The following is a 22990-nucleotide window of genomic DNA, read 5'->3' on the forward strand; positions in this document are numbered from 1 at the left end:
GCTCCAAAGCGGGAGTTTCCAGAAGCACCTCTGAAAGGGCGAAAAGAGCGAAAATTTCTACCCGTTTGAAGGGCGCCGAGGGACCTAGCAGTATCCGTGTCTTCTTTCATCCCTTTCAGCGCTTCATCAACCTTTTCGCCAAACAGGTGCTCCCCTTCGCATGGCATGTCCAGGACTTTGTACTGTACTTCAGGACGGAAAGTAGTACATTTGAGCCACGCTTGTCGACGAAGCACTACTCCATGGTTGATTTGTTTGAAACCAGACTCTGCTAGGTCCACTGCGATATTAATAGCGTGGTTCGAGGCCTCCTCGCCGTCCCGCACCAGTAACATAGCTGCTTTTCGGTGTTCGTCTGGCAGGTGTTCTAGGATAGGGGCTAATTTGTGCCACATTTCCCTATCATATCGTGACACGATCGCTAAGGAATTGGCTGCTCTTACTGTCGTCGCTCCGACCGAGAGCACCTTCTTTCCAAATGCGTCCTGCCTCCTAGCCTCGCTTTCCGGTGGCGTTGAACATTTTTGCTGGACCCTGGCCTTCCTAGCTGCTGCCGCCGACACCACCGAGTCAGACAAAGGCTGTGATGTTAGACATTTTGGAGTGGACTCCGGAGCTTTAAACTTTTTCTCGATCCGTCCCTTTATGGCTGGTTCCGAGAACGGATGGCGCATCGTTTTGAGACCTTCTTGCCACACGTGGTCAAGGATTGGGATGGCAAATACCGATTTTCTCCTTTGACCCATATGGTCAAAAAGGAAACAGTCTTTCCTCTGCTCCTCAGGAATCAAGCCGAATTCGGAACACGCTTTCCCCATCATTGCATGGAAGGCTCCCACATCATCAGGGGGAGATGGCTGTGTCTGGCTCCTCGTAGACTCCAATTCTACATCCGAATTCCATGTCGGGTCCCTCGACGGTGACAGGGAGATGTCTGACCCAGAGTCATCATGTATAGAGTCGGACTCCGACAACTCACCCTCCTCCTGAGCTCGAGGACGATCTTTTACCGCCTGGGGAGCCGATGGGTGATTCGTCGACGAGCGAGCCGTACAAGTTTGCTCGTCGACGGAAGGTACAGACAGAAGTGACGATGACGTCCCAGGTTGAGGGAACTGGGTATCCAGCCGCTGTAGTAGCTTCTGAAGAGTATTAAGCACATCCAGAGACAAAACTGTCTGGGGGTTCAGCAACGTGGATGATATAGGTACCATACCCCCGCTCGCACTCGTCGCCGTCGTCGTCGACGTGGAAGGCCGTAAGCCTAAATCCAATGGCTGCAGAACCATGTCACCTTCCCCTTCCGCCGAGCAGGCCGTGTCTGGCTGCAGTAAGACCTCAGGGGGGATCGGGTCATAGACCTCAGGCAGCCAAGCCATAGACTGAGTTTCCGTCGACGAAGGAATCCCAACCGCTGCTGCTTGAACGGTAATAGGCATCGTCAATGACACCGAGGTCGACGAGGAAGTCGTCGTCGTCGAGCCTTTAGACTTCGTTGTCGATTTTGATGCCGACTTCCCGGCTGAAGCTTCTCGACTCACGGAAGACCTGGGACGGTCCCCTGAGGAGGATTTAGACAGCGCCAGCCTCTCCGTCTTAGATGATGAGGAGGAGGAGGGCTTTTTATGAGATGAGGAGGATCCAGCATGTTTCCCCTTATGCTTGTCCTCAGGGCGAATTTCTGCTGGCCGCACCTTCTTCGATGGAGGCTCCGACTTGCTCCTGGAGGCCGTGGAGCCAACTTCCGAAGCCGGGTAGGCACCCGCTCCGTCATTAAGCCAGTCGACCAGCCTTCTTTTACGGTCCTTAAGGGTTTTTTGGGAGAAACCCTGGCATATCTCACATGTATCCGCCGTGTGGTGCGGGTGGAGACAGTAGATACAGTCCATGTGGCCGTCTCCTTCATAAACCTTTTTGAGGCCACAGGTTGCACATGGGCGAAATAACGCCTTTCCAGACATAATTCTCCAGATTTGAACTTCGCTTACGCGAAACAGACAAAAGAACAATCTAGTTATCACTAGTAGTAACACGAAGATCCCACTGCTTTGAAAGACGGTTGAAATCTGAGGGAGCGCGGGGGCGGGGCCTGTATTTATATCATGACGTCCTGACGGCACGGGCACGCATGATACAAAACGAGGTGGATAGGACGCATAAGCGTCGAAAAAGTTTTCCTACGGGAAAGGGTCTATATAATGTACCGGGGATTCCCAGCCTGACGACGGGGAATATTCAAAGCATGTGAATCCATGAAAGATCCAATGCTGGAGAATCTATGTGATCACTGCGCCGCCCGTAACTGCTATGATGAAAATGTCAATGCCAATTACGGCGCAGTGATTAAATAGATCACTTTGCCCGCATCCCCCGACCCGCATACCCCTTCCCGACCACCCCACATTACCTTTATGGAGGCACGGAAGTGTGCCACCTACACTCCTCTATCCCTGCAGCGTCAGTTCTGCCCACTGACGTGGGTCAGAGCTGACGACGCAGGGTGCTTTTCTTTCTTTTGTTTTTCACTTTATTGTCCCCCGCTTACTGCAATGGTAAAAGGGGGACACCCCTGCAACCACTGACTCCCGTCACTGTGCTCAAGGAGACTGGGGGACACCCCCTCAACCCCTGCTCTGCTTGGGCGCAGTAGTTGGAGTTAGTATTTTGTGTTAACATTATCGAGGTGGGTTAGGTATCTTCTATTGAGATCTGTGTATAATTCTAAATTACGGTTTTGCATTGCTTGTCCTTTCGTCCTTCCAATGTTAATAAACCAAATGTTGTTCGGTATGTCTTTTGTTGATGCCCACAGCTCCTCAGAGTAACAAGCCATTAGCAGCAATTGCAATGTCTATACTACATTTTAAATCCTCTGTCTCTGGTCTAATGTCTACATTGTTGACTGGACATTCTAATGTCAGTCTCCTTTCTTGAGAACATTCTGTGTCCTTTCGTAGATCACCTTAGTCTTGGGCAAGACTCTTCCTTTATCAGTCATATTTGGAAACCCTTAGAACTAGGGACCAAGACTAATAGGATTTTTAGGATGTGTAGGTAAAAAATGAAAATCCACATCACAGGTTCAGATCAAAGTATGACACACATGCAACTGCTTAAGAGGGGTCTTGTCTCCACAATGCCCCAGGTATCCCATAGGTTTGCTGGCAGTGCCCAATCATTGCTCGGGCAGCCTTAGAGCAGTAGCCTCAGTAGAGAGTCTGCGTACAAGTGTCTTCAGGGTCTGCTGCTTATTCCTAATAGTGGCTTGGTCATTTGTGGCCATGCTGGGCTGAGGGGCCCTCCAGTGCATACATTTGGGTGAATTGGTGCTTACATTGTTGACCTGCAGCTTTACAGCCTTTCTTCCTGCTCCTTGCTCTCAGTCCTGTCATGTGGTTTTGCTGTGGCATAAAACGCTGAACATGTAGTAATACATGTGACATACACCTATGCGGTAACAGTCATGCAACACATGCAGACCCCTGTATGCGGCAACTGCACTCTCAAACAATATAGTATCAGAATATTACACTGTTCCGTCCCACGACACCTGTCCCGCCACATGTGGCCATGCAAGTGTGGCATTCTGAGGGAGGTCCTTCACACCTGACTTCTCTTCCCATGCGTGTCCACCTCATTCGTCATGCACATAGTCTACTCTGGGCTCTTGTCACATCTGACAGTCGGTTGGGCAATCCCAGATGTATCTTCCAAGGTGCTGTCAGGTTATGGTAACACCTAATGAGCAAACAAACCTCCACACGCCATGGGTACAGTGGAGCCCATCATGGAACGACACAGACACGTTTCGATGCTTAGCTGTAAGGACAAGAAAGTGCCCACCCAAGTGGGCACTTATTCATAGGAGCCGTAAGAACGTGCCCTTTTCTAATCACTGCTTTGCTTTGACCGTTCTACAAAGACTACAGTTTTGCAAACTATCACAAACTCCTTCTCTACCCCTTTCTTTGCTACCCTGTACATACCTGTACAAATCGTTCATGTGCGCTTAATCTCTCACCCTCTGCTCTCTCCCCTCGTCTGCTGCCATTTTCTATTCCCTCACAGACCATGGTCTGGACACGCTTTGCAGGTACACAATACACAACTCTCCGGACTAGCCCTGGGGCTGATAGACCATTATGGTGGTGGATGGAGCAGTATAAAAAAAATACCCTTAACATAGCATAGCACTGGTATCGTTTCTGTAGACCAAACAGAATTGGTTCTGATAAGTTGTGTCGCATTTGCAGCACAGGGCTAAGCCTCAGTCCCGTGGATGCATGCATGCTGCTCTGTTCCTCATGAAGACTGTCTGCTCCAGAAGCCAAAGAGCAGACGTTAAATCAAAGCTTGACCTTCCCTTTAAAGACATTATCTCATCTGTTTGTCCAGTCACAGAACACGCTGCTACCGGCACTAGCAAAATGGCAGAACATTGCGCCCTCGCATGCAATATTTCAAGTTCCACAAATCTCCCATTATTGGTGATGATGCGTGATGGCGCTTCAATGATAGGCATGTGGCCGTGGGAAGCCTGGTTCTTTAAAAGTCTGATACAGCACTCAAACAAAAGGTCGAAAAGACGGTGAAGCCGCAGAGAAGAAATGAAATAGCGTTCCGGGAATCACATCTACGCCGTGCTATTTGCATGAAAACAGCATCTTTGTGTTAAGAATAGGGCTCAGTAAGAAACATGGCTGACAGCTGCACACCTCAGCTTGAGACAGCTTGTCTTTGTGATCCCTGACCCTTCACTTTCAGAGTAACCGTGACTAAAGTGTATCCGAGGCAGATTTAGAGGGCAGGAAAGGGGCGAAGGCCGAGCGGGCCCTGCTTGCCGAACCATGCCTATGCACCCTTCGGCAGCTGTGATCCAGTTGGTGAAGGGAAAGAGTCTCTCCCTAAAAACGCATGCTTGGGCCCCATGACAGGATTCGAAGCTGGGCTTCCACGCTATATATACAAGGATGTTCAAAAAGTCGAGCTACCTTGTTGTGGCTACTTTTAGTGAGTTTGTTGGCCTTGACTTCACCAGCAGCCAGCAGCCTGCCTCTCATTGCCACATGATTTCAATGAGGGGGAGAGAGGCTTGTGCGCACACGTTGGGGATTGGGAGGGGGATTTTCTACAAACATAAACTCACTGCCAGAGCCCGATTCATGGAATATTTGCCCGGTTCAAAGTGAATTTGCACTGCTGAAAAGTGACTTTGCACTGCTGACACAAACCCTGATTCATGGAAACATGCAAAGTGTATTTCGCAGTGCAAAGTCCGGGCAAAGTCAGTGCATAGTCATTTTTGCAGTACAAAATGACTGCCTGACAAAACACACTTTGCACAGTTCCACGAAACAGGGTTTGTGTCGGCAATGCTAAGTCACTTTTCAGCAGTGCAAAGTCACTTTGAACCAGGCAAATATTCCATGAATCTGGCCCATACACTCTGATAGAAAGAGGAGCTCTCAAAAGAACCTGTTTTCTCTGCTGCACTATCAGAGCTGTCCATTGCACGGTGGGACCTCCTACTAGGGAGGGGCGCCTGCACTAGCTTTGGCCCCCAGCAGTGGGGACATGCAATCTCAGGAAACAGCTGTGACCGACTGTAACACTACTGAAAAAAACTATTGCCTTTGTTGCTGAACAAAGAGTTCACGTTCTTTTCAGTCAAAACTCGCTGTTGAAACAGCCTGGCAAGTGTGGACAGGCGTGTGCGTTGGAGAACTCCCTAGAGGGGTGAAAGTGGGCTTCCAAACCAATTTCTGCGATACATTGAGGAGTGACGGCTTTGCATATTATGCAAGAAAAACTTGCATTCAGAGAGGTATGGGGTACGGGCAGAGTGTCTGGATTATTCATGTCTCTCTTTTTGTATCCTTCTTGTCTCTCGTTTCCTTTCTTCCCATCCATTCTCCCTTTTTCTCTTCCCTTTTCCTAGTGCTCTCTAGTGACACCGTCTTCTGTGTCCCCATACCACGCTCTTGTGTTATCTCCCTCTCGGCTTTCCCTTTTTCTGACTCTCTCAGTGATGGGTCTGTATATAATGCATGTCTTTGTGCATCTCTCTCGCCCTATCTCTCTCCTTTCTGTTTTCTCTCACACAATCTGTCACTGCCTCTTTCTTGACCTCCCTCACGTGTCCCTCTTTCCTACACACAATTTCTCTCGGTTTCTTAATCTACCATGATCTTTTTTTTAACCTCTACTCTTCCTCCCTAGCTCTGTACTTCTTCGTCCCCCTTTCTTGCTCACTTTCTATTGCACTCGCCCGCTCCCCATGTATATGTGCGTGTGTTTCTTGAGTTTGCAAAACCGCACACGCACACTTGCTTTGGTGTATGGCCCCGGCGTTGATGGTTGAAGCTGACACAGCAGCGGCCCAGAATCTGGTCCCATCGCCCTAATGCAAAGGTTCTCTCTGATTCGTGAATCTATTATTTTTGTATTATTTCTTTTATTGGACATTTGTATGGCGCCTATACACGGGTGTTTCATAATCAGCAAGTGCATATTTGGAGGGTCCTATCCAGCTTTTGTCCCTATTTTTAAGTGAAAAAAGACAAATACTGTGTGGCAACTCTCCAAAATCTCAGTCTTGCGCTGTGTATATGAATGGGAATGTTGACCTGCATCAGGACAATGATCTCAAAATACCGTCCTCTTAGCCTTGGCTTCTAGGGATACCAAGGTGAAACGTAAATGCAAGCTTTACCCATCGTGGCCCTGCTGAAAGTACACCAAGATGCAGAGTTTGTACGGCACCTGTCTCTTTTGCACCCCCTAAATAGATGGCTTCCCCACCACTCGTGCCAGGCTGCACCACCCGATTGGGTAGGCAGTCTCCCTAATGCACCGCCAGAGTATACCCCAGGGTATTTACCTACAATGCCCCATGGCAAGCCTCTGCAAGAATGCTTGTGCAGGCCTGCATGCACAGCGGTGACGTGTGTCTTCAGCATCTACTGATGCAGCGGGTGTTATGGGGGCTCCCTCTGTTCAGCTGGGGTACTTTTCTGTTATTCAGCCTGAAACATGTGCATCATAACTAGCCATTCTCTTATGTTAAGTGGCATTTGCACAGCGCCTTTTTTTACTATTGGTATGATCTCAAAGCGCGGTGGGTTGAACGCCCTAAGGGACCGTAGTCCAAGTCCGTGGAGAGAGTACGGTAGTACGCAGTTCTGAGTGACATCCATGTGTTCTGAGGAGGGTATGCTGTCCTAGTCTCCTTTTCTGGCACGAGTGACCGCCTTCTCTTCTCCACCCTGATAACTGACCTGAAGTAAACAATGGTGCAATACAGCCTTCTCTGGGGGGCAAGACTCTGAGGGCGCCCTGCTCTGTAGAAATGTTCTGTGGGGCTGTACTATGTCATCCTGTGAACCCTTGTTCCCTCATGTCACGAGTGAGGCTCCGGCCGGGTGACCTATGAGCTCATGTGGTCAGATTGCTGCCGCGGGCGAATTTATTGTTGCAAAATAATGGAAGTGAAACCCTCAGACATGAAACATTTCAAACAGATCATGAGTAAGAGGCAGAATGAGCTCTCTCATCCTCCCCTCCCCCACCGCCCTCCATGTCCCTCTCTTCTGCCCCAAGATGGAGGGTGAACTTCTTCCACCTTATTTGTTGGGGGTGAACATGATGGCACTTAAAGTCCATTTTTTACATGGATAGAATGTGAATATGCCACTTGTGCAGAAAACACTCATATGCCCAGATGATTGGGTTCGAAAGTTTTGAGCTGCACAGGGCAATTCCGGTAGAGACTCCCAAAGCAGGTGCCGTATCGCATGGTCGGTAAACCAGCCACAGCGCTGGATCATTTTATGGAGAAAACAATGTCACCTCCTTGCCAATGGAGATACGACAAGCATTTGAAATGACGATCGGTTTTGGCTGCTGTGTGATATGCGCATCCTGAAATGAGCCAATCCACGTCGTGCCATGAATAGAAAGAAAAAACAGACTGCAGTGAAGTCCACTAATTCGTCCCATGAATTTTAAAAAAAGACTGCAACAAAGTTCACACTTTTTCAAGTGATAACAACCATAATTTAAATATGAACACAAACCAGGCACACGCTTTGAACAAAAACAGTGGAGCAAAATAGACACTCTTCTGTCAAGTCTGAGACATCTGATACTCTTTAAAATAAGACAAGAGAGGAAACCAATTGCATTCACAGCACACACAGAATGTTCACATTTCAGCAAATCACAATTCTTGAAACATACAAGAGGAGGGAATAATGGTACATCACTAAGGTGTGATCATGCACATTTGCCATCTGCATATACTAATGGCACACGTTTTTGCTCCACAACACCCATGAGCCTAAACCCAAGCATCTTCTACCAAGAGAAGTGTAGAGACAAATACTGGCTCTTCCTTGTAGAGAATAAGGCAGTATCCTGGGATATTGTGCTCCGCAAGACCACCGCAACAGAGGAAAATCATTGACAATATTGTCGAAAAACTGTGGCTGCCTCCAAAACGAATTGAAGGCATTTTGCTTATAATGTAGAAGTAGACAGAAGTTATGTTATGTTGTTGGTCCTTGTATAATGCTCATTGTGGCCGTGTTATGGCATCATTGGGAAGGACGCTGAGAACAGGGGCAGGTAGCCTTATATAAATATTTTATTGGAAGGGAGCAAGATGGCCATGAATTATTAAATATACTAATATCTAAAGATAATGGTTTAATTCTACAAAAACATTGTTTCATACGGGAAACAGTGTTTCCACCATTTGACCGACTACAGTGACTACCACCCTCCGAGTGCTCTGGTTTGGGGTGCATCACTGCAGGGCTTCCAAGCATATTTTCTATTACTGTAGAGGAATTCAAAATAGGCTTAGGAGAAAAACAGAGCAACAGCAGTACTGAGAAAGACAGATAAAGCAGGAGACCAGCGTGTCGCATTTGAGGAAACATCAGGCGTGGTCAAAAGGGGCAGGGCTCGCGGGCGAAAGATGCCTTCAAATGCTAGAGTTGTGCCTCTGTGATAATCATTCCGGCAACACAGTAGTGGATCTGTAAGATGATAACTGGGTTCCGTCAGTTTAACAAGTTCTGACCAAACCTCTCAAGTGTCCCGTGGCCATGCATTAATTAGAATGTCAACCAGACCTGTTTTTGCTTGGAACTCTGGTACTTGTAGTTTTTCAAGTCGTTTTTCTAAATTCCAAACAGGAAAGAAAAATCAAACCAAAGTGGGAAAAACAGGACTGGATGGCTTTCTCACGAATGGCCACAGGATGCTTGAGTGCGCTCCCTGACTGAGTTAGTGTAGGCTATCACAATGGGAATATGGTGGTCTTGTGTCTTGGGTTTCTTCTTTGGTTGACTGTTTTGTTCACTTCATTGCTTCGTGCGTTTGCTCACTTTTTTAGTCAGCACAACAACCCTCAAGCTCTGTGGGGAACCTCAAGGTGGGAGCTCTTTGTGAAACAATTATGCAAAATGTACTTTGCTGATATTTTTATCTTTTGTAGACAGCATCCCTGTTTTCCCCAATTTTGAAAGATGACAATTGCATTTGGCAGTCGGGTGGCATAGCGGGTAAATATCTGGTAATCTCTGAAGACTCCTGTACGTTGCTTTGAGTGAAGAGCACGCAGCCTCCTTATCCTCCCACCTGCTTCCTCAGTGCTAATTGTTCAGAGGAACTGGGGAATTAGAGGGATTCACTGCCCCGAGAGCGGCGGAGTGCGGCCGGTGATCTATGCCCCTTTTGCATGAGAAGGGCGATGATACAGTGTAAGTGGGGGTGTGGGGCTCATAGGGTTTTTTCTTTTCTCAATTGTTGTCCCAGAGTCACGAGTAAACTACCTTGGTTGTGATTGGCTCCAGCCAGTGAATTGCATCCATCTGCTGCCCTCCCCACGCACTCCTGTGGAATCGACAGTAAGAATGGCACACAAGTGGTTTTATGGAGAGCGTGTTTTTTGGCTCTACAAAAGGCTTTCATTGACTTGACCAATTTCTCCCCAGTCTACCACGTGTCGGTAATACAAATCGTTTTTATAGACTAAGGAACATGCAAATATCTGCACCTCAGGTGGACTTTAAATCTAACAGTATATATGTGTATGGGTCCCAGAAGACTGGAACATTTTATGTTGGGGGAACCGGTGGACTGATTTACCGGGAACTCTGGATATTTCCCTCTGGGGCAGGTTCACAGGTTTTCTGGGCGTCCTCCCTCTCCCCCACCCACCCTGCCCCGTTCCTTCCATCTCCCCGCATATCCCCACCTCCCTTTGGAGTAAAGAAATTGTTCTAAAGCTTCAAGTATGTTATTTATCACTCTTAAGAAATGTTATGTCACTTTTTTGTCGGTTTATTTTGCTTTTTAATCTCTATATATCGCCAAGCATGCTTTATAATTCACTATCGGGGCCCATTTGTCCACATTATCTTGTCGGATACCCTACCTCCTCCCCCCTACTTGGAGGGTTTGGGCCTGCTTGCACAGTGTAATATGGAGCCACTTTAAAAAGCAATTCCACTGACACGTTTAGTTTCCAGTTCACCCCTGGTGGGGGTTCTGTCATTTCCTGTGGATCACCTTGAATTTTAGTGTCTGTTATACTTATGATTATGGCCTAACTCCTTCCCAGGCACTAACTAACATCTCACTTCTATGTTTTTGGGTTTTGATAACAGAAAGGCGTGTCTTCACCTTTGCCGGTCCTGCAACTAAAGGAGACCACGGAGGCCATGTTGGAGAGCCTGGGGAAACTCAGCAAAGAGGTAGGCAAGCGCTTCAAGGCAAATAAAACTGGTGCTGGCAGGGTGCCCTGGGACATAAAACTGGCTCGGGCACCAGTGAGAAAATGGCCCAGAGTCGCAATTGGCAGAGGAGTTTTTTGCTAAAATGTTTTGCAGATTGAGCATTTTAAATAGTGTTTTTTCAGTGATACTGGTCAAAAGTACAAGAGGCACAGTGAATTAACTCATCAAATTGGCCCACTTTGACCAAAAAAGTGGCCTACACTAGCATGCTGGCCCTGCACTTTGGGAATTGTCATATTGAACTGTCACAGCCTCGGTGCAGTGATTCAGACGTGCACATACAGGTCTATTTATGTAGCAGGACACACACAAACACACACACCGCTCAAAACCTAGTCAGCATATCCACAAGTCGGGGATCATGAGAGTCGTAGTCTAAAACATCTGGAGAGGCGCAGGCTGCAGACCCCTGCCCCTGAGCATTAAAAATCATGCAGGTTCCTGGGCCTGCACAGCATTTCACCAACAATACCGGAATAGCCTTATGCATTTCATTTTCAATCACAGTGCAGTTTTGTCAAATAGGTTGTGGTTGGTCAGAAAGGAATTGTTTACTTACCTCCAATCCCATTCGTGTTTCCATCACTGTTCATCTTGCAGCTAAAGCAAAGCCTGACATGGCCATCTATAGGGTGGCAGGGTGAGAGCTGATCCTATACCCAATTGGAACTAGGCATGCTCAAGCACTAGGAAGTCCACGTCAGGGGCAAGAAGGGGGTTAGGGGGAGATTTTGCTTAGCTGTAGAGTGTTCCACTCAGGGTGTGGATAGTGTATGCAAAGGTAGCTATGCGGGTGAATCTCTTTTGGGGCGAGCTGTGTGTCAGTCGAGCTGGATCTCGAGCAGCCTTGAACATGTTATCCCATCTCAAGGCTAATCTCCATGGTGACCAGTCGAACCAAATTGCAGGTGGTGTTTTGTTTTGTTAAATGGAGGTGTATAGTTCCCCTCTGCTGTTGCGATGGAATTGCTTTGCTGCACGCTTACCAGGGAGCGCGTAAACGCACTGTGGTGGACTGCCGACTCGCGTGACAGCGTGGTTAATTCCAAGGGCTAATGCACAAGCAATTTCTGTTGTGGCAGACTACAGCTTCGCGAACAAAGGAGTTGTCCTTTAGTAGCTTCTTGTCCCCCTCTTCTGCACAAGTGACAAATAATGAGATCATCTAATCACATCGCAGGCATTTCCCTTAAACGCAGCCGCGGGTGCCAGGCTCTCACTCTGAAGTAACCTTCCTTCCCACAAGGCAGCCTGTGTCACCTTAGGTTACCGGGGAGAACTTGCCGCCCTCTGCTGCTTAGCCAGCAAGGAACACCATTGCCTTAAGAGGGGAAGCAGATGCTCGCGCCATGGTGGCCGCGCGCCCCGCTTCCCGCCAATTCACGTAACTGACGCACAACGTTACAACATAAGGGACGCGCGGTCACGCGCAGACATGCGGGGGCGGCTAAAACGAAGCGGCCGCGCCCGGGCTTGCCCAGTAATAACCCGTGTTTCCCTTTGTCTGGGGTTCAAGAAATGAATGAAATAAATAACTGGGAGCATGTGACGTTCTGGCTGCTGCTGCGGATGAATATTTCCTGCGCTGAGTAACTTTTCTTGGCAGCTGTTGCTGACTTGGGAGTTCTTGTTTCTGGTTCCCTCACGCTCCTCCTGGGCAAACAACAGCGGTCTATTCTCTCCGGCGGCGGCTGCCTCACTGTACAGTATGTGCAGTCCCAGGCTTGACCGAAAGTAACTTTTTGTGCCTGGCGTGCCTGCACTGTAAAAAGACGGCATTTTGTATGCTAAGCGCTTGCACATTGGAGAGGGACGCAGGCGGCGATTAAATGTTTTTTTTTAAGTAGCGCCTAATGACGGGAATGCGATTCAAAACACTATCCATTTTGGCAAGTAAGAGATTTAGGGCTCATGGAAATTAGGTGATATGATGACCGTCATCAGATAACAGGGAAAGGTAGTGGGATTAAGATAATTACCTCCTTGTTCCACAACCGAGAATTTAGCACAGGGTTATATCGTGCAAAGTGTCACTGTGTTTACATATACATGTCATTATTGAAGGCAGAGTTTTCTTTCACCCTTTTTCAACGCACATACCTTGGGGGAGTTGCAGAACACTTCACTTTTTTTTCTCTCACTAAGATGGACATCGTCACACTATCTCCTACCACAGTGTTTTTCAGCAGATATAGGGCCTCATTACACGGACGGCGGTAAGGGTTTACCGGTACCGGTATTTTACCGGTAAAACCTTACCGCCTTACTACGAGGTCTCTTTGCGGGTTGGAGAATTTAACGCCTGCTTTTTGCAGGCGTTAAAAACCAACCCGCAAAGGGACCAGAGAGCTAATTACGGTACCGCAATTTGCGGTGCCGTAATTAGCACCTTACCCATTCCCATTATGCCCTATGGGGCAAAAATTGGAATGGGGAAGGGCAATGGGGGAAGGGGGAATTACCGCCCCACCAACCTTGGAATAGGGCGGTAATTCCCCTTTCCACCAAGGCGGTGCCAGTATTTTACCGGCATGGACCAAGGTGCTAATAGCACCTTGGTCCACTGCCGTCCGTGTAATGAGGATAGTAGTCTGATACACAAGTTTGGATTTCAGCCAATTTGGCAGAAGCTTCTATGTGATATCGAAGCAAATGCTTGGGTGTAATTGGCTTCAGAGGGCTCCTGTGTTTTGCAGACTGGCTCTTAGAGGTTAGACGATTTGCCCAAGATCACACAATTAGGGCAGGTCATTATTAGAACTAGACTACAACTAACTAGTGTTGCGAAGTCAGTGTGCCTCATTACAACCTTGGCGGAGGACCATGGTGCTATTAGCACCATGGTCCATGCCGCTAAGGTTGCAATTCCGCCATGGTGGATGGCGGAATTACTGCCCCATTCCAAGGTGAGTGGGGCGGTAATTCCCCATTCACCAATGGCCCCTTCCCCATTCCCATTTTGCCCCATAGGGCATAATGGGAATGGGGAAAGGCGATAATTACGGCACCGTAAATTAGGGTGCCGTAATTATTGCCAAGGTCCCTTTGCTGCATGGCTTTTAACGTCTGCAAAAAGCAGGCGTTAAACAGCCATCCCGCAAAGGGAACCTTGTAATCAGGCGTTAAGGGTCGGCGCCGTTTACGGCGCCGTAAACCCCTTAACGCCTGAGTCGGAATGAGGCCTAGTATCTTTGCTTGCTCTCAATGGCTAACCACAGTGGTGACGAGAGGTATCATTTATTCCCCCACTATATCCTTGGAACTAAATCTTAGTATTCAGGTTTTTGACAGTGCCTGCTGGAATGGAATAGACAATATAAAAAAGTCTGGCAGTAAAACACGTTGGAATGCGTCTTTTGGAAAACAAATACATTTTACATTTTATTTTGACATTTGGCCGCCACTGTGCAGTAGTCCCAGGTTAGCGTATGCGACTGCCAGGCCTCCCTTGTGGGTGGGTTGGCGAGCAGCCACTGTACAGTGGTTCCAGGTTAGAGTATGCGACTGCCAGGCCTCTCTTGTCTCTTGTGGGTGGGCGGGCCGCCACTGTGCAGTGGTTACAGGTTAGAGCATGCGACTGATGCTGCTGTTTGCCGTTGCTGCTTTTCCTGATGCCATGCCACGAGAGAGTGAACCAATGCTTTTTTTCATGTTGCTGAAAGAGAAGAAATGCCCCACTCGAATTTAATAATATCAGGAGATTTCAACTTCGGGTGTGATGACAAATAGACAAACACATGCACAATACTGGATACAAATCCATGGAACGAATTTGGTTTGCTGTTTCTGATCAACCTTCCAACACACCAGGTTGGGCATGCTATTGATCACATGCTTTCCAGTAATGTTCAGACTTACACATCTAAGCCACTCATTTGTCCTTGTTGTACCATTATGGGATACCCATGCATCTTACAGTGACCACTTCTTTTTCTGATGATAACTTTACACCTGTGCAAGCCTTTAAAGCACCCTCTTGGAAAGATGCTACCAGGGCATCAGTCTTATTAGTTTTAGACACTGGCATTAATTGCTTTGAATCCCTCAACAATCCCTTATAAATGAAGACTCAGCAATCGCTCCCAATCAAATCCGCTATTCCTATGAAGAACGTCGAAAGTAAGTACAAAATACAACAGCATAAACGATTGTACCCGGAGCTAACCGAACCTTGCAAACACTCCAGGGATCTAGAAAGGTGTCTAGTAAACGACAGGAAGCTGTGAACATTTCTCCCTAATTTGCATTCAAGATGATGAAATACGGAGTCCCTGAGGACTCGACCTGGTCGCTACATCTTTTTAACTTCTCCACTTGCTGAGTTGATTAGGATAAAAGGGTATATTTTTCTGACGTATCCCGTGACACGAAATCTTTCCCAAATCGGGCAACAGAGCCTTAATCTCTTCAAAAATTTTAAAACGCCCTGATTACCTTTAAAAACAGGAAAGCAGGGATGAGTGAAAACTGTTACAAGCCAACCTCAGTAAGACAGAAGTTCTCACTGTGAACACAGCCCTAACCCCCTGGAAACACACCTGGTCTAGCCTTGTTTGCCCTTATCCTGTTCCATACCATGTGGTCCGAAGCCTCGGCACTTTAATGGATGCAGGCCTTAATCTTGGAGCTCAGGTTAATACTCTTTATACCACCTGAGATGGTGAAAACATTTACTATCTTTTCTGAGCTGCCCCCATACGTTTGTGACAATGACATCTTTTATTTGCTCATTACTTGATTTGGGCAATAGTATCTATTTTGGTTCTCCTGTAACAAGACTACGTCGTCTCCAGAGATCAGAATGTGGTGCGCAGAATTATACTGAAACTGCAGAAGTTTGGTAATATCGCCCCAGGTTGGCCTGCCTCCCTCCATTGGCTCTCAGTGACTGGATGGATTGCACTTAAAACTTAAGCCCCGGTGCACAACCTCCTCGGCTAACGCATTTAAATGTTTTTCCCCTTTCAGCCATCTGCTTTCGAAATTCTTAAGAGCAAGAATTGATGGAAATTGCTGGTCTGTACTTGCCACAATCAAGTGGAACAAATAGCCAGTATCACTAAAGAAGGAACCCTGTCACTTGCCCTGCAGAGCATTATTGGAAACTCTGCTCTTCCAAGAAGCATATTGTTCATTATTATACCTTATCAATTCTTCAATTCTGTTTCCTAGACAGTGTTTACAGTTCTGACTATGATACCTTCGGGTGATGGTTTCTTGCTATTCAAAACCCTGTTAGCATAATAGATGCAATCCATCTTAATTGCAGATCCATTAGAGAGTTCAGTTTAGTAATCTTCGGACTGTAGTAGCGTGCAGATGGCAGCCTCAAGCAGGCAAACCATGATAACTCGTTTTTAATAAACTCCTTTTGTGAGTTCACCACAGTCTCATTTATGAAGTTTGGCTATGCACATCAGCCTGGAGTCAACACCAACGAGAGAGAGAGAGAGAGAGAGAGAGTGGGAGACACCAAATAGACACAGCGAACACTAACTGCACAATCAGTATTCATTGCATGAGAGTCTGGTAACAATCGATGGGATAGGGAATATACCCATCCGGGGGGGGGGGGCAATGAACTGCGAAGTCCTGAAGAAGGAGAGAAAGTGGGAAGCTATCTTTGTAACTGTCGAAACATATGTAGACTTAATGTTGTTCGAATTCGTAATCATGTTTGTGATGAATGTTGTGACTTGTCAAATTGGTTTGTATGTTTTTTTTTCATTATGTGTTTCGGGTTTTTATGAAAACATGTCCTTATGGATGCAAAGCTACAGAAGATAAAAAACATTTTGTATTGAATCTCAGTTACATTTTGTATATTCTATAGGAGTTCTTATTAAGGCGGTTCTGTGTCACACTTTGTGGATTAAATTAATGTGATAAATGTATTGTAGAGCCCACTGATTCACTATTATAGTGTAGCTGCACTGTTCAAGGACTGGCCACCAATTGTAAAGTCCTAGAACTGGAACAAAGTCTGTTGAAAAGCAAAGCATAGCAGCATTAGAACCAGGGGCTGTGTTCCTGATTTGGGCCTTGTCTTTTGCTTCGCTGGCTCCGGCCACTGCCGTCTTTTGGGGTTGGCAAACCTGGCAACAGCCTGAGGTCCAGATTGGGAGGCAGGGGGTGGCGCAACAGGGTTGGCCTGTTGAATCTCCCACCTGGGAGAGAAGCACGCCTTTCATTAACAGGCAGCAGCACTGCATGGACAGAGGCAGGGGACTATAGTCTTCCCAGATCCATCTACCCCATAATTCAGCCAATGGCTTAATACATTACTCAGTTTTCTAGTTTTGGCTATTAGGTGGCGCATGAGCCGAAACTATTGCATTAGAGTACAGCTTAGGGGAAATGGCATATGAGGAGGCACACAAAGCTTGTAGGTGTTGTTTGGTTATTTACCCATACATTGCCTGCCCATGGCCATGCTAATCCCTATGGCCATTCCCACCCATTTCCTGCCCCTCCCCACCCAAAACACATCTTCCTAGGATCTCTTTGAGCTAGCTTTTTCAAGCCTTGCCACAAAACGTTGTGCTCGAAGTGCCTGCCAGTGTTTTTTTCAAAGCAGTCCTCCGTGAGTTATTGGAACTGTAAACTTCCTACTAGTTTGATGAAAGCGTGTCCTTAACTGAAGTCCTGTTAAAAACAAGCATTGGGAAATCCATAATTTTTGGCTTATGTATAAGTATTGCGCATTTGCCAGGCACTGCTATTAGATGCACTGGTAACCGTACCATTTTGAAGCTGCTACCATCGATGGCCAGTTAATACCACTATGGCAGTGCCTGACAAATGCCTTTCTGATACCTGCAGAAAAGCCAAAGTGGTTGACATTTCCAATGCTTGCTTTAAAAGGCTCCCACCTTCCAAATTAGGATCTCTTTGTGAAACTAACTAAGCATCCTTAAACTGCCTTAGAACCTTTACAGTGTGATAATTGCTTCATAGCACTGGCATGCCAGAAACGAGGGCTGGGACTTAGGATGGACTAAAAGGTCTTTTTTGCTGGCTTAACTAAAAGTGCCAGAGACTGTCTGCTGGAGGTGGAGGTTGGAGGAGTAGGAGGGAAGACTGTAGTAAATTGCCAGAGGAAGGCTTAATGTATGAGGAATTGCCATTAATTTATGGCCTTGCAGCAAGTCATGAGGCTCATGTTCTTGTTTGTGGGATAGCCTAGGGCGATCAAATGAGTGATACCATGTCATCTCGTGCACAATCTCAATGTCACCTGGCCTAGTAAGATCGCTGTGTCTGTCTTCCCTCTCTTCTCCCTCGCCTCGTCGCGCCTTGAAACACTTGTGTATAGGCGCGTTATGAATGCCATATCATAATCATATCTGTACACCATTGTGGTTTCCTTTGAAAATCATTGTTTTCAGGTACATTAATCAGTTTAAACAAAAAAGACTACTCTTCCCAGCCCAGATTCCATTGATGTGTTATATGAAATCAGTGAGATGGCATGGAGTCACATTGCCAAACTATGTTGTTTAGTAGGAAGAAAAAACAAAATGCTTGAGTAACTAGGTTAATAAAAGCAATTTTGCTACCCATTATATTTGTTGCTGCACTTTAAGTTTTAGCAAAGGGGCAAGAAGTTGAAAAAATTGAAGTTTTAAAGGCTGATGGGAATGCGTTTAAGGAGAGTATGTCCTTTGTTTTGTGTTGTATGTGTCCATTAGCAATTTTAAGCATGTGTCGGTTTTGTGATGTGGAAAAAAAGGATTGGAGTTGGAAGATCAACCCTGAAATTTTCGTGGGAGAAAAGACCGAAAGTTATTTTTCCGAAAAGAACTTTTGATCTTCTCTCTTCTGAACATTTCAGACTTTGCCTTTGTCCCCACACCCTTACTTGCCTGTAGGCGGCACACCAACATCCCTCTGCAATGACGGTTCCCTTCATTTGCATGCTTGGGAACCGGCCCTGCAGTGCCCGCTTTTCTTTTTTTTTTTAGTATTTTTTTTTTGAGTCGGGAGCGGGGGACACCCCTGCAACACCCGCTCACATTACAGTGAAGAAGGGTGCGGGGGACACCACCGTAGCCCCCTCTGAACTTCTTCACTGTAATGCTTTGTATGGCATATTTGTTTGAATTTTTAGGCGACACAAGATTTTCATATAGCCAATATTTGGACAAATATGCCATACGTTTTTTTTCCTCTGGCTTTTTGGATGATTCTGGGAAAAAATGTAACTGCAAAGATAGAAAACAAGCATTAACAAAGCAAAAAAATGTTGGCTTGGGTATATAAGTGTTTCCTTTGTTGATACTATGGGTATTGAAATCACATGACCATATACCCCGCGATTTGCCTAGTGATACAATTGCATGTCTTAGTTACCATCATTTGATAGGTTTTGCCAGAATATCTTAACATACAACCTGCACTTTCAACTGAGAGTACTTTTGGGAAACACGGATTATCCAGCAGCACCACGTGCTTTTGCGGCAGCAACATCTAGGAGAGTGCCCTTCTCTGAGACAATGAACATAAACATGGGATACGGAAAATGAATTCCTGTTTGTACTATTGTTGTTTACATTGTCTTCTTATTAATTGTAAGCACACGTGAATTAATCATTATTTCAATTGGAATGATCTAATGATTTTGGAGTGGTGGTGCAGCGTGGGGCGGGGTGCGTTTTCAGGTTTTTTACACGGTGCAACATGCTCGGGAAACTGCTCTCTTGTGGCCCTGCATTGATGTCTTGTCTGGGCCTTGTCCCGCACGTTGCTCTTCAGTATTTCGGTCGTATCACAGGCACTCTTAGTTCTTACCCATTGCACGTTTTCTGTCATTTTGACAGCATGAACATATAGTTCCTCCTCGCCCCCGCACAATGACATTCTTTTCTGCAGCCGGCATTCCAAAGCAGCATCTCAGTTTCTAGGCCTGATCTGCATCCCATGGTATTTATACCCAGCAGCCATGAATTTAGACGCGAGTGGGGACCGTCACATACCTGGTTGCCTTGCCCTTTATATGTTGTTATCACTACTGTTTTGTTTTCACTGGATTGCACGGTGGAACAAAAGCTCCACCTCATTTTCCTGGCCCCTTGCGTTACCTCATCACATCCCATCCCCATGGTCGAAACATCCCGTACCACATAGTGTAGCCCTCCCCATTACCTCATACACTACCCTCAACGGCATGTAGTGCTCTGTCGCTTGATAGCTAGTTTTGCACGATTTAAAACCCAAATGCAAAATACTAGTACACAATGTTTTTAATCTTACTAGGAGTCAGTCATTGTACATACATCTGAGACGGCAGTTCAGCTGCCCTGCATACAATGTTCCCAAACCACTGTTTGTTGCCTTTATTATTTATTTATTGTTCTTTATCTGTTTCTCCTCTGCTTCACACTTTCCACCTCTCCCCCCTTCCATGCACTTTTCCCCTCCCTCCTCTCCCATGCACTTGAGCGTCTCAATGTCACTGGGCCTAGTAAGATCGCTGTTTGGTTCTCCTCTGTTCCACTCCACTCCCTTGCCTTGTCGCGCTCTGAAACACTTGTGTAGGAGCGCGATAGAAATAAAATATCAATCAATCAATCAATTAACGTGAAGTTGACTTCTTGGAAATACCATTCTTTGTACAAAGAGAAAAAACGTTTCTTTCTTCTTCCGTTCCTTCTGTTCACCTATATCTTTTCACCTTCCCTTTAGTCTTTTTTCTTTCTTTTATTCCTTTCTCTCCATCTCTACTATCTGCCTTTTTTCTCTTTGTACGCCACCCATCCTTCCTTCTTCCCCAATTCTTTTTCTTTCTTTTCTTTTTCTTTCTTTTCTTTTTCTTTCTTTCCCTTTACTCTCTTCATTCCTCTCCTTTTTCTCTTTTCTTTTTTTTATTTCATCCCATTTCTTTCTTTATTCATCCTACTTCTTGTTTCTCTTGCATTTCCATTGCATTCGATCCCCGTCTGGCTGGCTGCTGCACCTATTACATGTTCAAACACATCACCGTTGAATTTCATTTTGGCAAACACTACCGGTCCATTGGCTGAGATTTCAGTGGACTGACTTAGAATGGGCATTCTGTTGGATTTGAATTAGGTTTATCTAATGAGGTCCTTTCTAACAAATCTTTATTGATAAACGGCCTTCTTGTGAAGGAGCATGACTGCAACTACTAAGCAAATTTGAAGCAGGTTTCGATTTTACACAACCTCTTACGTATTCATTGTTTACACTGGCAGTGCAGTTGCGCTCAGACCTGATTTAATCACTGCTCAGAAATGCCCAGGAAGCCAGAGATGATAATTAGGGGAAATGGAGAGCCATGCGTTGGCGATGAGCCCAGAGGTCCTCTTCGACATTAGCGTATAGCTGCTGGCCTTGGCAGCGGTGTTTGGTTTGATGCAAGCCTTTTACTGCTCTTTGATCGAAGATGCACTTCTGATGAAATGTTTCCGCGCCCAGGGACCTATTTTGCTCATGGGACCGGTACTGCTGGGAACTCTCGAGCTCTGTAGTCCGCTTAATGGAGGCGCCGCAATTCAGGCAGGAATTTGTGATGACGGAAATAGCCAGCCATTTTGGAAAATGAGCAAATGAATGAGTCCTACATTGCCCACAGTGGTACAAACATGAGACCAGAGGGCAAGCTTCCCAAACATTGTGTATGTCATAAGGATCCCGGCAACCATGCCTAGTCAGGTAACTGGAAGTCAGGCCCGTAGAAAATCGTTGCTCTTACACACAGCACTTTTATAGAATCATAAGATGGACATGACTTTGCATATCATGATCAGATGTGTCAGGTCTAGCGGCTGTCATTCCCCTATCCAATACGCACCTGCCGCCATGAACCGCCAGTGAAAAGCTTACCCGACCCCTTCTGTTCCCCATTCAAAACTACCAAAAGATATTGGCACCTGTACCATGGGGGGTCACTGTTGGATTTATTCTTATAAATATGATAATCTCAAAAGGTTATTGGGATTTGGAAACAATGACCTTTGCTGGCTTCACTGCCCCTTGGCACCTGCATTTATTATTCAGCATCAGGCTAAGGACTGCCTCACAGGGCAATGCCTGACGATCTGACCATCGTGTTGGCTACTTTTGTGGGGGTTGTGTTCGCGTTTGAGTTACTCCACCGTGCAGCTGGCCAAAATGCCCAATAAGATTGATAATTGTACTTAAAAAGCCACAAAAAAAGGAATGACAAGTGATTTGAGATTGGGCACCACTTTTTTATTGGTGCTCGGGCAAATATTTTGTTCCAGTTAAATACTGTTCAGTGTCTGGATAATAACAATCTGGCTATGCCGCTAGCCTGTTGTTGTTAAAGTAGTGCTGTTTGCTCTCTTATGAATAGCCTCAGGTCAGCTTACAATATGGGTGCCGTTCATTGAGCTGGGGCCCTATTTGAGCCTAGGAATGTGTGATCCCTGTAGGGTGCATAAACTGACCCCCAAGACAAGGGCCCACTTTATGGCTAGAGTGCCGTGGCATGGTCCTGCCTTGGATAAGGCACTCAGGCCAACTTGTAAAATGTCATGACTATGGAGAAGAAGCATTGACATTGCATGGGTCTTACGGATGCTGGGGAGCTCATCTGTGCCTGAGCAACTTGCTTATCTAACCAAGAGGCAGAAATCAATGAATAATAGTGCTAAGGCTCTGTTGAAAGATTATCAAGCAATAGAATCATCATTTTATCTTTTGACCTACACGTGGTGATGTACTTGCGTCCCATGCAGGTGTTCGCATTTTCAATGTGGTGCTATCGGCATAAAATGTACTCTTCTCTCCACTTTGTTGTTACTTTCATGATTAAGATGTGGCTTTCCCCCGTTGGTTGCAGTTGATGACCATGAAGAGCTGGGGAGAGATGAGGCGGGAGGTACAGTTCCTCACTCACATGAACAGCACAAGCACACCCACTGACATCTACCAGGCAGTGTCGCGGATTGTGTGCGGACACCCTGAGGGCGGGGGCCTCAAAATCAAATCCCTCAACTGGTATGAGGACAACAACTACAAGGCTCTCTTCAGCACCGGCAACAGCACCGAAGACGACACCCAGGCAGTCTATGACAATTCCACAAGTAAGTACCCAGGTGCCTGGGATGGGGGTAAGTTGAGCTGCTTTTATGAAAGTTGTCAAGCTAACTTCAGTCGTGACACTGTACATAAAAATACTTGATATGTGAAAAAAAGGA

General features: G+C 46.3%; 1 protein-coding gene across 1 annotated transcript in view; it reads left to right on the forward strand.

The window, feature by feature from the left end:
- The window catches only part of ABCA1 (ATP binding cassette subfamily A member 1), a 241282-nt gene that overhangs the window by 109453 nt on the left and 108839 nt on the right, over positions 1–22990 (forward strand). The window contains exons 8-9 of the mRNA XM_069630840.1: positions 10677–10763; positions 22633–22876. Of these exons, the coding sequence (XP_069486941.1) occupies positions 10677–10763; positions 22633–22876 (331 nt within the window). The remainder of the gene's footprint in view (positions 1–10676; positions 10764–22632; positions 22877–22990) is intronic.

Source organism: Ambystoma mexicanum, chromosome 6q (assembly GCF_040938575.1).
Source record: "Ambystoma mexicanum isolate Mex_15411 chromosome 6q, UKY_AmexF1_1, whole genome shotgun sequence".
In the NCBI taxonomy this organism is placed as follows: domain Eukaryota; kingdom Metazoa; phylum Chordata; class Amphibia; order Caudata; family Ambystomatidae; genus Ambystoma; species Ambystoma mexicanum.